The 16,119-nt window shown below is 34.5% G+C and overlaps 1 protein-coding gene across 1 annotated transcript; it reads right to left on the bottom strand.

Annotated features, from left to right (window-relative positions):
- Positions 1-3,580: 3,580 nt before the first annotated feature.
- On the bottom strand, positions 3,581-6,068 carry LOC127705561 (uncharacterized). The gene is made up of 2 exons (XM_052209887.1): positions 5,513-6,068; positions 3,581-3,606 (listed from the first exon to the last, which is right to left on the bottom strand). Exons 1-2 carry the CDS (start codon positions 6,066-6,068, stop codon positions 3,581-3,583), a joined length of 582 nt encoding a protein of 193 aa, XP_052065847.1.
- Between the last annotated feature and the right edge of the window lie 10,051 nt (positions 6,069-16,119).

The following is a 16,119-nucleotide window of genomic DNA, read 5'->3' as shown; positions in this document are numbered from 1 at the left end:
CATACTGCATAGCATAGGTCCGTTTCTATCATATTATAAGCAGTACGTCTACTATATGTGGTGTTTGAAATTATTGTAAGATGAACATATCAATCTGGCAGGTTTCATTTGACCGTGACCTCATTTTCATGATTCATTGGTCAATGTTAAATTTTTGTGTTCTGGTCTGTTTTTCAAATACTATAAGCAATAGGTCAACTATAATGTGATGTATGGAATGATTGTTAGGTGTACATGTCTGTCTGGTAGGTATCATTTACCCTTGACCTCGTTTTCATGGGACCTCATTTCCATGGGTCATTAGTCAACGTTTTTTTCCATGGTTTGCATGGTCTCCTCATATTCTATAAGCAATAAATCAACTATACGGTACAGTGTATGGAATGTTTGTAAGGTGTACATGTCTGTCTGGGGGAGTTCATCTGACCTTGACATTTTCATGGTCTGTTTCTTAAACACTAGTAGCACTAGGTCAACTATATTTGGTTCAAGGAATGATTGTAAGCTGTCTGACTTGCAGGTTGCATCGTACCTTAACCTTATTCTCATTAGGCAATGTTAATTTTTCATGGTAAAGCCATCGTATAAAATGAGCAATAAGTCGGAACTATATAAGGTGTATGGAATGGTTGCAAGGTGTACATGTCTGTCTGGCAGTGTTAATTCTCAGTCGGGTATGTTTTTAATATACCCTAAGCAATAGGTCAGCATTTGGTGTATATTTGTCAGACCGGTTCACATGTCATGGTGAATTAGTCAATATAAAGATAAGAAGATGGAGTATGATTTCCAATGAGACAAATCTCCACCAGAGACCAAACGATGTAGCAGTTAACAATTATAGGTCGCCGTACGGCCTTCAACAATGAACAAACCGAATACCGCAGTCAGCTATAAAATGCCCCGAAATGACAAATGTAAAACAATTAAAACGTGAAAACTGACGGCCTGATTTATGTACAAAAGCATAAACAATGTTAAGTTTTGTGGTTAGGTCTAGCTGTTTCTCCGATATTATAAGCAGCAGGTCAACGATATTTGGTGTACGGAATTTATTTATGGTTTGCATATAAAAAAGAAGATGTGGTATATATGATTTCCAATGAGTACGGCCTTCAACAATGAGCAAAGCCCATACCGCACAGTCAGCTATAAAAGGCCCCGAAATGACAATGTAAAACAATTCAAACGAGAAAACTAACGGCCTAATTTATGTACAAAAAATGAACTAAAAACAAATATGTAGCACATAAACCAACGACAACCACTGAATTACAGGCTCCTGACTTGGGACAGGCACATACATACAGAATGTGGCGGGGTTAAACATGTTAGCGGGATCCCAACCCTCCCCCTAACCTGGGCCAGTGGTGTAACAGTACAACATAAGAACGAACTATAAAAATCAGTTGAAAGAGGCTGAACTCATCAGATGGATACAAATACAAATAATACAAATACAAGTGGACGTGGCCGGATACTTGTACATCCAAACAACAAAAAGACACTAAGTACAGATCTGAGAGTACTCGCAGTTACTGACAGCTAGTTCAAAGCCACTAACAACTAATAAAAAAAATCATGCATCTAAGACTAAATTATCCATCCGTACACATCCAACATCCAATGGATTCAGTGTAAAGACGTCATAAACAGTCGGAGAAAAACATGACCTTGTGCAATGGCAAGATACAGGTATCGACAGATTGTAGATCCATGAATGTGTATATGTATATAACAATAATATTTAGTTTGCTTTTGATCTACTGATAACAAAATCAATATTAGTACCAATAAAAACAATATTTAATGATCTAATTACAGTGTTGAATTGGTAACCTTTTAGAATAAGTTTATTTAAAGGATCGATAAGTTTACCAGGATCGTTTCTAAATTTCCCGTTTGAAATAAGTTTTCTACAGGTACAACCAAACTTCAAAACCAAATCTTTATATCTGTGGAAGAATTTAGTAACATATTTATCTGATCTTACCTCATGGTTCATTAATTCTGTTAATTGTATATGATAGAGTAAAATATTATTTTAAAGAATTTAATCATACACGATCAGTACAGCAGACGAGACATTCAAGTTCGTGATTGATTTAATCTTGATGTTAAACGCCACTTTCAGCATTCGTTGCGGTCAGTTTGTAATGGTGGAGGAAACCAGAGAGAACCACCGACTTTAGTTAGGAAAACTGATAATCATAGTCCATTAAGATTGGAGTCAACCTTGGTGTTGACAGGCTATAGTGATACAGTAGTTCAACTATATAGATCACTCGGCCACCGAGGACCCCTAAAGCTCGTGTACTCTTGTAATATCTGTATCCTGTGTTCTTCATGAACAGTTTCCTCATTTTGGAATCCTACTATATTTCCATTTTTTTTACACTCTTTGAAACTTTCTTTAAAATGTGTCATTTTTGTGTAGCTCAATTAGATCAGTTGCGGCTACACGTTTGAATGAACAAATGGAGAAAAATCAGACGAAGTTGATAATATAGATGAATATATAAATTTAGCTTTTCTTATAGCTTCTGACGTTAATTCGTTTTTTACAAGCTGGTTTTCAATGTTTAAGTCTTAGCGTTTCTGATAAAGATAAATCCAGAAAAGCGCTTCTGACGAACAATATTTATAAAGTGACATTTTCAGCAATGAGACTATCTTAGCTATAGACAAAAGGACAGTAAGACATCTATTGATATACCATACTAATAATATTTAACAACATTTTTTAACAGATAAGTCCCTGTACCATATGTGTTCTCTCACTAAATAATACAAAATTTGGTGACTATGTGGAACGAATCTATCCCATCGAACTAGAGATAAAGGATACTACAGATACAGTTAACTCTGCCTCATATCTTGACTTAAATCTAGAAATTGACAATGAGGGTCGGTTGAAAACAAAACTTTACGACAAAAGAGATGATTTCAGCTTCCCAATTGTGAACTTTCCATTTCTATGTAGCAACATTCCAGCAGCGCCTGCATACGGAGTATATATCTCCCAATTGATACGATATTCCCGGGCTTGTATTTCCTATCATGATTTCCTTGATAGAGGATTGCTGCTCACAAGGAAGCTATTAAACCAAGAGTTCCAAATGGTGAAGTTGAAATCATCCCTTCGTAAATTTTACGGACGCCATCACGAGTTGGTTGACCGTTATGGAAAAACCGTTTCACAGATGATATCGGATATGTTCCTTATGTCGTAACTACAATACCCTGCCCTTTTCACGAATGTGACCTACCGATTTAGACTATTGACCGGATTTGTAATAACATAAGAACACGACGGGTGCCACATGTGGAGCAGGATCTGCTTACCCTTCCGGAGCACCTGAGATCACCCCCAGTTTTTGGTGGGGTTCGTGTTGCTTAGTCTTTAGTTTTCTATGTTGTGTCATCTGTACTATTATTTGTCTGTTTGTCTTTTTTTTTTTTGGCCATGGCGTTGTCAGTTTGTTTTCGATCTATGAGTTTGACTGTCCCTCTGGTATCTTTCGTCCCTCTCTTATATGACAAGCATTTATGCGCACCAAAACAACAATTTTTAATGATATTATATTCCAGATGTATTTGTCAATCCTATGGAAGAGAAACAAAAAAAAAGTAGAATAACAGAAGAATGAAACATAAAAGTACAAAACGGATAGAAACACACACAAAGTAAATTGGTGGAACAAAAAACACAACACAAATTAAAATAACAGTCTAACAGTCGTGACTATTCACAGTAATCATGTTGACTAAACAACATGGTCACTTTCGACTATTTCAATAAGTCATATGGACTGCATTCAATTGTCAAACTGACAAATGTGCATAGTCAATTGAACAATCAAATTCGTCATAACGAGTATAACATATGGTCATTTTGACTTCCAAACATAGTCATAATTACCACCCTACTCAGTCAAATGTGACTACCCATCTAGTCAAACGACAAAGAGCATAGTCAAAATGATTAAAGTGCATTGTCATCTAGAGGACAGTCAAAATGACCAATTAAATTGGTCAAATTGACTAATTTATGTTTTCAGTGCATAATTGAATAAAGTTGACCGTTAATAGATATAAGAAGATGTGGTATGAGTGCCAATGAGACAACCCTCCGTTGGCCTATATACCTTTACCAAGGAAATGCAATCAACACTAAAATCGTTAAAGGGACAAAGCTGCCGACTTGCACCTTTACATGTTATACGAGTGTTCAAACGCCCGTTTACGGGACGTATTATGGTATACCGTTGTCTGTCCATCGTCAACACTTCGGGAAATAACTCAAAAACGCTTTCACCAATTTTCATAAAACTTTGGTGAATTGCTTATATCAGTGTCCGCTTGAGATCGTGTTTATTCGAATTAATCGGTCCAGGTTTTGCTTGTAGACCACTTTTTCACGTGAAATTATTCGCGATCAAATCGATTTACTGCTATGGTAATGAAACGATATGTGGAAAAAAAGAAAGAAAGAGATGCCGGCTACTGAGCCATGAGCTAATGTTCAGGTTGGAACCCCGGCTGCATGGTGTAGTAGCAATTTCTGAAGACAAACCGTGGTCTACTGTTACATTGTTTTTATTCCCTCTTTAATTTTTGTTTTTGTATATGAAACTGTTCGTATCGGAAAACTAATAGTGAACTTTGAACGTATATTACTGAGGTAATAATAAGGCCGAGATACAGCAAAAAGGGCTATGTATGGGCTTTGTTCATTGTTGAAGGCCGTACGGTGACCTATAGTTGTTAATTTCTGTGTCATTTAGTCTCTTTTGGAGAGTTTTCTCATTAGCAATCATACCACATCTTCTTTTTTATATGTGACAGATTTTGGTCAAACTTTGTAATACTATACAAATTTGTCTAGTTTTACTATTACCAAAAACCGAAAAACTAATGCATCTTTCTCTTTTAATTTTTGAAAAATTACTGAATTAGTTCTTTACAAAGTGATGCACATTTGTCTAGAAAGTACATAAAATCAGCGAAAAAACGATCTAAAATTTGTCTTATAATCATCAAATCTATAGTTATTAATCCATAGCTTGTTTTAATTGATAACCTGCTGATACCAAAATTTCTGCTTTAATAATGTGAAATTACTATTTTGACTTGAAGGACACATAATAGCTAAACCAAACTAACTTGAGTCCTTGATTGAAACAACAACAACACACAGACAATCAAACAAACAAAGAAACCCAGTATTCTTAAATTAATATTTATTTTCATTTTAGTTATTTCACGTATACGTATAAACTTAACAATATAGCACTATTTTATAGACTTAAAAGTGTTTCCAAAGTTAGTACAAATCCGGCTTATCGTCTGCTATTGTCCTTTGAAGAAGTTCTTCTCGTAATGTTCTTTTTGATTCCCCGGATGAAGAATAGCAGTTTCGACAGTGGTTGTTTACTATTTGAGTTTTTCTTCCGGCAATTCTTTAGAGATGCTGGATTGGTGGTCATCTCATTGAGATTAACACTGGTACTGGTACGAGGCAAATGGCGATTTCTGTTCCAGAATTCCGATGACGTCACTTCTGAGTCATCGTCACTGGAAAAGCTGTCATCAGAGTTAAATGTGCTTGATAACCTAGCTGACATACCAGTGGTGTCTGAATCTGAGTAGGAATTGTTGCTGTCGACATTAAAATATCTATGGTAGTGCTCTTTGAGTGATGCAGTATTTGTGCTGTTATCAATAGACCATGTCATGATACTTCCGGAACTAGTTGTCTCCTGGTTATGTTGTTGTATATCTGCTATAAGATCTTCCATCATGGTAGATGAGGCAAGCGGTGTAGACCGGTTTTTACGACTTCTGTTGTTTCTAAGGATGGATTCTGAACAATCTTCTATCATAGTGGATGAGGCTAGAGGCGTAGACGAAGAAGGTGGAACAGAAATTGTCTTAGCTGGTGGAACGGCTGCCTCTGAATTTTCGTACTGGCCATAGTATAGTATTCTAGAGAGTAGTTCCTCCTCATAGTCTATCTCTGGTTCTGATTGGTCGTCGCTGTCACATGGTTCTAAGTCAGTTGACATTAATGAGGTTGTGTAGATGTCGTTTGCATCGACACTGAAGCATTCTGATGAATCAATGTTATTCCGAAAGACTCCTGTTTCAGATTGTTTCTTTGCGGCAAAGCTTGATGTGTCCAAATTATTCTTCTGGGATGACAAGAAGGCAGCTGATAGGTGTCCTAGAACTGTTTCCATAGTAACGGCATCCTTTTCGAGTGATGGTTCTCCAACTTTTCCTTGAACCTAAGGAACAAAGAAACAAATATTATCATATTGAAATTATAGAGACAATATGAGTTTGATAAGAAATACTTGCTGAATTTTAGTTCAAATACTAAATAAATATAAAGTAATGTCTCGCGGGAATAATAAATATCTAAATTGTATATCTTTTTGGAAAAGTTTGCTCTTTTTTATATCAAATATGCGAAAATATGCACTCATGCCAGTCTATCAAGAATGAATAAATTTAATTACATCACCTTATTATCGAATCAAATTATAGAAAGAAAAAAAGAATCTATAGACGGTTTGTTGAGATTTGAAATTAAACTTAAATTTTGACATTATATTTTTTTTTTATTTTAATTTTTTTAATTTCTTTTATCTAATACTTAAGGCCTTTTCTTTTAGTTTGAAATAATTAATCCTGTGTCGTACAGTATTTGTATTAAAATTAATAAATATGTAATACTTACAATCTTTGACAAGATAGACAATGCATCTACACCAGCAACAACCGTGTTCAAATTTTCTTGGAGCAATATGTTGTTTATCTCTCGATTTGAAACTAGAAGTACGCTTTAGATAATCTTTGTATTTTTGTAGTTAATATTCATTCAGGTTTGTATGAAATATAATGGATTATGTTTTCTTTTTATACATATTATGTGTTAGTGTAAATGAAACCGATTGAGATCTCGTTGAGTTCGTGACTTTGTTGTATTAATACGAGTAAAGTAGACTCAAACTATGGACGACGATTTAATTTATTGATTACAAATTAAACTTAATGTTTGTTTTATATCAATCATAACATGTGTTTCCAAGAGTGCGCGTGCTCAATTACATAAAACAACAATAACGGTATATTTTGGATTAATTACATGTATATAAACATTAATTGAATGATAGTTTTGAATTGTACATTTCTCAAAAAGGAGAATCGGATACAGTGTTTGTAATTAATTAATCACCGAAGTATGGAAGGGAATATCCGCCTTAATTATACATTTCTTAATTTGCAAAATGCAATTTCTTTATTTGTAACATGCAGTTTCTTAATTTGTAAAATGTAATTTCTTAATTTGTAACATGCAGTTTCTTAATGTGTAAAATGTAATTTCTTAATTTGTAACATGTATTTTTCCATCCGTTACATGACTTTCTACATTTCTTGATTTGTGAAATGTAACCTCTTAATGTGTAAATGCAATTTCTTAATTTGTGAAATGTAATATCTTTGTTGAGTGTGACAGTTCTGGTTTTGCCATCGATATAGTTTTCGTAATAAATATGAATTTAACTAAGTTTCTGGGCTCGAAGTTAACCGAATTTTCTCAGAATTCTCACCTGTGTTCATTTTTATCTCCTTTCATTAATTATAAGGGTTTTAGGTCCATATTTGTTCAAAGCCTTTAAGTTTTCATTCATTTTATTCTTAGCTGATTTTACATTCAGACCGTAAGTGGGATTTACCTCGTGCAGAAGCGCGAACTCTTAGTAACTTAATTTCATTTATTTATTGATACATATTTTAGTCAATCAGAGCATTGATATGTAAAAATTATTCGTAGTCTTTCGGGTAGATAGTTATTTTTAGATCCTAAAAGCTATGCAGTTTACGAAGTTAAAACTTGTGAACTGTAAAGGGTTCATTTAAGCTTAAAAGGTCAGACTTTTTCTACTATATAAGTCCGTATATTTCTTATATTCATTGGTACATGTCTAAAAGCGACAGGTATGTTACCAGAGGGAATTGTGTTCAATTCTAGTTTTTGAGACCGTTTACTTAGTTTAGTACCGGGAGGGGGGGGGGAGGGGGCAAGGGGGTTCCAATAACAGGAAAACAGCAAATTGATTTGGTTTATAACTGATAACAAGGAATTGGAAAGGGATAAAAACAGATAACAGTAAATGAATAATTAGAATTTGAATAACTTTCTTAAAATATCTTGGATTTCTACCAATCTTGGACAGAAGCTTGTTTATGATCATAAAATAGTATCTAGAAGTAAATTTTGTAAAAATATAATAATAATCCTACTTATCCGTATTTTACCTATACATGGACTTAAGTTTTTCTGCCAGTTTACACTCTGTGGTTAAAGTTTTAAAAAAATTAATAACTTTCTTAAACTATCCTGGATTTTTACCAAACTTGGACCAAAGCTTGTATCTAGAAGGAAATTTTGTAAAAATTTATTTCTTGTATTTCTATATTTTACTTATAACATGATTGTATAAATGGACTTTAATAAGTTTTTCTTTCAGTTAACATTACATACAGTCTGCAGTTAAAGTCTTTAAAACATTTATTAGATTCATAAACCATCCTGGATTTTTACCAAACTTGGACAGAAGCTTCTTACAATCAAAAGATAGTATATAGAGGAAATGTGTTTGCCCCAGCCGTAGCGGAGGGGGCATTAAGTGTTACCCTTGTCCGTCTGTACATACGTCCGTCCGTATGTGCGTACGTCCCAAAGTTGGTTTCCATTCTCTAACTTCAGTTTGCCTCAACCAAATGCTATGAAACTTATACACAATGCTTATTACCACAAAACACAGATCAAGTTTGAATTTTGGTGGTGTCACTGTAACCGTTCTAAAGTTATGCTCCTTTACAAACGAAAAAAATTGCTGAATTTTTTGTTTCCGTTCTCTAACTTTAGTTTGCCTCGACCAAATACTATGAAACTTATACACAATGCTTATTACCACAAAATACAGATCAAGTATGAATTTTTGGGGCGTCACTTTACCCATTCTAGAGTTATGCCCCTTTACAAATGAAAAAATGCTGAAATTTTTAGTTTCCGTCCTCTAACTTTAGTTTGCCTCAACCAAATGCGATGAAACTTATACGCTATGCTTATTACCACAAAATACAGATCGAAGTTTGAATATTGAGGGCGTCACTTTAATCGTTCTAGAGTTAACTTATGCCCCTTCACAAATGGAAACATTGCTGAATTTTTTATTTCCGTTCTCTAACTTTAGTTTGCCTCAACCAAATGCTATGAAACTTGTACACAATGCTTATTACCACAAAATACGGATCAAGTTTGATTTTTGGGGTTGTCACTAAATTTTCTAGAGGTATGCCCCTTTACAAATGGAAAAATTACTGAATTTTTTGTTTCCGTTCTCCGAGTAAATTAAGTTTGCATCAACCAAATTTTATGAAACTTATACACAGTACGTAATACCACAAAACTCAGATCAAGTACAAATTTGGGTAGAGTCACTTTTACTGTTCTTCAGTAATGTCCCTTTATAACTGTATATGATATGCAAGCGTGGGCATCATCTGTGTCCCATGGACACATTCCCCATTTATTTAATAACTTTTTACCCATTTTGTTGAGCCTGCGACTTACATCAAAAGTAGGCGAGACACTAGTACTGGGTTCCCCGGAACCCTTACGAATTTTTGTAATATTTTAAAAGAAATGTTCGAATTTAATATGCACATACAGGGAAACAAGGATCGTTATCCCTATACGTAAAAATCAAGATAATTCTAAATACATGTTCATAGAAAAAGGAATTTATTACAAAGGATAATAATAATATATACTGTAATGGTCCTGGACCCAACTAATATTAAAATGCTTATGTGATGATCTGTGATTAAATATAAGAAGATGTGGTATGAGTGCCAATGAGACAACTCTCCATCCAAGTCACAATTTGTAAAAGTAAACCATTAATATAGGTCAAAGTACGGTCTTCAACACGGAGCCTTGGCTCACACCAAACAGCAAGCCATAAAGGGTCCCAAAAATGACTAGTGTACTGTAAACCCATTCAAATGTCTATATGTTAATTGAATCCTTCTTCGAATACGGGACCCAGGGGCGGATCCAGCCATTTATAAAATGGGGGTTCCTAACCTAGGATAAAGGGGGAGGGGGAGGGGGTTCCAACTATATGTCCCCATTCAAATGCATTGATCGTCCAAAAAAAAGGGGGGGTTCCAACCCCAGGAACCCCCCCCCCCCCCCCCTGGATCCGCCACTGTTGGGACCACCATGTTACTAGTGGAAAGATCCCAATTCAATTTCTACTGAAGATTGACTGTCAAGATGCTAACATTCCAATTTTCAATAACAGGTAACAGCAAATACGTTCTCACAATAACAGATAACAAAAAAACTAATAGTCCAATAACAGCTAACAAGGAATAAGACAATAACATCGAACAGCAAATATATTTTCAGAATAACAGATAACAATGAATTAAATTGCCCCAAAACAGCACAACAGTTAAACCCCTTGCCCCCCCCCCCCCCCCCCCCTCAGTACCAGAGAGGATTGTCTGTCTGGCAGTGTTAAGTTATCTCAGTCGGGTATGTTTCTCATGCCCGTTTACTAAAACCAAAGGTCAACATTTGGTGTATGGTAGAATTTTATGGTGTACATGTCTGTCAGACAGGTTTGTCTGACCTTGGCCGAATTTCATGGTTCATGGGTCAATATAAAAATAAGAAGATCGATGTAGCATGATTGCAAATGAGACAACTTTCCATCAGAGACCAAATGACATAGAAGTTAACAACTAATGGTCACCGTACGGCCTTCAACAATGAGCAAACCGATGGAAGTTTTTTTTTTTTATTAAATCAATTTTGTTTTAGCTAAATTTAATCATTTTGGGCTAGAGTATAAACAAATGGAGAAAATATTATGCAAAGTTGACTCTTAGATGAACTTGGCCATTCCCTAAGCTTGTGACTTTTCTTCTTATCCTTACATCCCTGGCTCTCAAATGTTTAGGTTTTATCGTTCCTGATGAATGTATATATCTAGCAAAGCGATTCGGACGCACGAAATTTATAAAGTGATATCTTCATCCATTACACTAGATTATCCAAAAGGACAATCAGTGGCTGATCCAGATATTTTCATAAGGGGGTCACTGACTGCCTAAGAGGGCGTCCATTCCAGTCATGCCTTAGTAATTCCCTATATAATCAACCAAATTTTTCCCACAAAAGGGGGGGGGGGGGTTCGGACAGCCTGCCCCACGCCACCCTAAATCCGCCTCTGACAATAAGACATCTATTGATATAGCATTCTAATAATAATTACGAACAGTTTTCAACAGATAAGTCCTTGTACCATATGACAAGTACTGACTTGCACCGGAACAAAAAATTTGAATACATTTAACAAAGGATACCTTTACCAATGAAATACAATCAACACCAAAATCTTAATAGAACAAAAACGCTAAAACACAAAGACAGTCGCTGACAAAGCTACTGACTTGGAATGGGCATGTTTACATGTTACGAGTTTAAACTAATACGTTATTATGGCAAGCCGTTTTACTATTTATTCTAACCTCAAGATAACAAAATTTTTTTTGGACCTTTTTTTGCATAAAAACATTAAATAATTGTGAAATGCAATAATATAACGGTTCCTGACTTGGAGCATGTATATTTTAAAGTTAAAGTGTCAGGGTTTGACATTTTTTATGCCGAATTCTCTCCATTAATTGTCTATAGTATATTAAAATGATTGGAAGGATCTTAACAGCAGTAGACCAATAACGAGAAATTTCAAATTCTAGGGAATAGGGCGTTACTTAACATTTCAATATCTCTCTATTTTAGATTAAGTTCTGGTTTCGTTGAACGACGCACATGATACAAGACAAACAAACACTGAAGTTTAAAGTTCTTTCGTTCTAAATATTGTAGGCTTTAATGTGGAAAACATGATTGAATATGAAAAATTTTCGTCATTGTACAACAGTACTAAATTAAAGCAATCATGTCACTGTCTAGTTCCGATAGGTGGTATATGGTACATAAATAAATATGGTGCTTGAACTTCATGGCAAAATGTAGGTCAATGTCACTAAGTTACTCACTCATGGATTTTGAAAAAATATGATACTACCATTTAGGCTATCCAGATGGGAAGTAAAAATGCTATACCAAATATACATGCTCTATGGTCGGGTTGTTGTCTCTTTGACACATTCCCCATTTCCATTCTCAATATTATGTTACTAGTATAAATGTACCTTAACGCAAAACCTAAAATGAACATAGAAATACTGACGGACTCTCATTTTCAATGAATGGTTAGATTAGAGTGGATTCATTAGAACCATTTCAGAGTATGTCTTTAATTAATGAATATGATAAATTGCCAGATTCAATACAATATTAGCAGATTACGATAGTTTTTTGTTTTGTTTTTTAAAAGGGGGGGGGGGGCGTACGCCCATTACGCCCTCACCTGGACCCGCCCCTGTGATATATCTTATAAACTGTATATATGAGATATCTTATAAACTATATAAGATATCTTAAGAATTATATAAGATATCTTATAAATCATATAAGATATCTTATTAACTATATAAGATATCTTATAAACTATATAAGATATCGTATGAACTATATGAGATATCTTATAATCTATATGAGATATCTTATAAACTATATGAGATATCTTATAAATTATATAAGATATCTTATTAACAATATAAGATATCTTATTAACTATATAAGATATCTTATAAACTATACAAGATATCTTATGAACTATATGAGATATCTTATAAAATGTATGAGATATCTTATAAACTATATGAGATATCTTATAAAGTATATAAGATATCTTATAAAAACAAGATTAATATTATAGTATATCTTAAAGTTCGAATAAATAGTATAACAGCTTGCCATATGTTATGTACTAAATCCTCCCTATACATCGATCATGGAATTACAAATGATTTTACCTGTTCATGTCTCGGCTGTATATAGACAAACTTATTTTGGCATTAAGAAAGATTGTAAAGTTTACATGTCCATCAATCTATTAATCTGACCTTGTTCTTACTTGAACTATTCGTTCGTCAATGTGAAGTGTTAGCGGGCAGGTTCATTTTAGAATTTATATAGGTAAACACAACTATATTTGTTGTTTAGCATGATTGTCACATGGTTGGTACAGTGTCCGGTTGAGATTGTGTTTATCACGGTAGGTGTAGTGTCTGGCTGAATTCGTGTTTATTTAAGTGAATCGGTCCAGATTTTTTTCGAGTGTAGAACAAACAGTATAAACATAAGGAGATGTAGTATGATTGCCAACTATCCACCAGTAAACAAATGAAGTGGATGTAAGCAATTATAGGCAACCCTACGGCCATCAACAATGTGAAAAAAACATACTGTATAGTCGGCTTTAAAATGCACCGACATCAAAAATGTGAAACAATTCAAACAAGAAACACAACGGCCTAGTTTATGATAAAACAATTTACAAAAAACAAATATGACAGACATGAACCAACGACAACCGGTGAACTGCAGGATCCTGACTTGGGAAAGACACATAAAGAATGTGGCAGGGTTAAACATGTCTGTGAGCCCCTAACCTAGGACAGTGGTGTAACAGCACAACATTAGAACACACTGTAAAAATCAGTAGCAGTTGGCTCAACTCAACAGATTGGTAAGAGGCACACAAAAAAAATAAGATAAAAAATAATGATAGAAAAAAAATCACCGCAGTTACTGAAAGCTAGTTAAAAACCAATTACAACTAATAAATAAATCATGTTCTCCAAGCCTAAAGTATCAATCAATGTCCCTTTAAAGATTTTATAAAATATTATTCTATCATAATCAGTAAAGAAAATTGAGCCTGTGGATTCTCGTTAAAAGTAATGCTCTTATTTATTGATTGAAACCACTTTTCAGTCGATCTTGCGCAAATACGGTTTAGAAATGACATTATTGCGATTGATGAAAATGGACAGACATGTGCGTTAATTATTCCGACTTCAGGAACTGTTGAACACAATTAATGCTATCAAAATTCAAAATGCGATTTAACATTTTTGAGAAACTTTTATATATACCGTCGTTTTTTTTTTCTTCTCAATAATAACATTTAAACAACACCAAACATGTTAACATGGTCATAAGTTAATGATTTACGGACAATCAGAATACGTTAAATCATACCTTGTTACGAATAAGCTATACGAATACAATAATTCGATTGTGTGATCTTTTATTAGATACTGAATTTCAATGGTGTTTTTAAACGTTGTGTTAATCTTATCTCACTGAAGAAAACCTTTTTGGGAATGTCACTTTTTTTCTGTTATTTACGGTACGTGGACTACATGTACTTCTTTAGCTGGTATTGAAACGATACGGAGAAAAAAAAGAGAGGGCGGTTTACTAATCCATAAGCAAAATTATAAATGGTCGGTTTCGAACCACGACTGGTGTAATGACAATTTCTGAAGACAAATCATGGTCTACTAGTACTGTTACAAGTATGAAATTGTCATTATTCCCTCTTATTTCTTGTGTGTATATGAAACTGTTTTTATCTGATAACTGTTACAGGCTCAATTTTAATATTGAACTTTGAACGTATATTTCGCAAGTAATGTTAAGGTACACATAGATTCGGCGAAAAACGTTCTGAAATGTGTCTTAAAATCATCAAATCTCCAGTTACTAATCTATAGATTTTTTTAATTGATAAACTGATGATACCGAAATTTCTGTGAAATTACTATTTTGACTTGAAGGACACATAAAGGCTAAACCATACTAACGTGAGTCCCTGATTGAAACAACAATAACAAACAGACAAACAGACAGTATTTTTAGAATAATATTTATATTTATTTTAGTTATTTCAATGAATACGTTTAAACTTAACAATATAGCACTATTTCATATACTTCAAAAGTGTTTCCAAAGTTAGCACAGATCCGTCTTTTTACTTATCGTCTTCTATTGTCCTTTGAGGAAGTTCTTCTCGTAATGTTCCTTTTGATGCCCCGGATGAAGAATAACAGTTTCGATACTGGTTGTCTACTTTTTGAGTTTTTCTTCTGACAATTCTTTAGTGGAGATGGATTGACGGTCATCGCATTGAGGTTAGCATTGGTACTGGTACGAGGCAAATGACCATTTCTGTTCCAGAAGTCCGATGACGTCACTTCCGAGTCATCATCACTGGAAAAGCTGTCGTTGGATTTAAATGTGCTTGATAACCTAGATGACATACCAGTGGTATCTGATTCTGAGTAGGAATCGTTACTATCGACACAAAAATATCTGTTGTAGTACTCTTTGAGTGATGCTGTATTGGCACTGTTTTCGATAGACCATGTCACGATACTTCCGGGATTAGCTGCACGTGTGTCCTGGTTCTGCTGTTGTATGTCTGCTATAAGATCTTCCATCATGGTAGATGAAGCAAGCGGAGTAGACCGGTTTTTACGTCTTCTGTTGTTCTTTAGTGTGGATTCAGAACAATCTTCTATCATAGTGGATGAAGCCAGAGGCGTAGACGAAGAAGCTGGAACAGAAATTGTCTTAGCTGGTGGAACGGCTGCCTCTGAATTTTCGTACTGGCCATAGTATAGCATTCTAGAGAGTAGTTCCTCCTCATAGTCTATCTCTGGTTCTGATTGGTCGTCGCTGTCACATGGTTCTAAGTCAGTTGAGGATGTATCGGTGTCGTTTGCGTCGATACTGAAGCATTCTGATGAATTGATGTTGTTTCGAATGAAGTCAGTTTCAGTTTGTTTCTTTGTTGCAAGACTTGATGTGTCCAAATTGTTCTTCTGTGACGACAACAAGGCAGCTGAAAGGTGTTTTAGAACGGTTCCCATATCAACGTCATTCTTTTCGAGTGATGGTTCTCCAGCTTTTCCTTGAACCTATGAAACAGAAACAAATGTTATCAAATTGAAATTATAAGACAATAAGTGTTTGATAAAAAAAGTACTTGCTGAATTTCAGTTCAAATACTAGTACATGTATATAATAATGTCTTGTGGAAAAATAAA

The sequence above is a fragment of the Mytilus californianus genome, unplaced genomic scaffold (assembly GCF_021869535.1).
Source record: "Mytilus californianus isolate M0D057914Y unplaced genomic scaffold, xbMytCali1.0.p SCAF_6, whole genome shotgun sequence".
Classification (NCBI taxonomy): domain Eukaryota; kingdom Metazoa; phylum Mollusca; class Bivalvia; order Mytilida; family Mytilidae; genus Mytilus; species Mytilus californianus.
The sequence above is the reverse complement of the archived record's forward strand: the minus strand, read 5'-3'. Positions and strand labels throughout refer to the sequence as shown.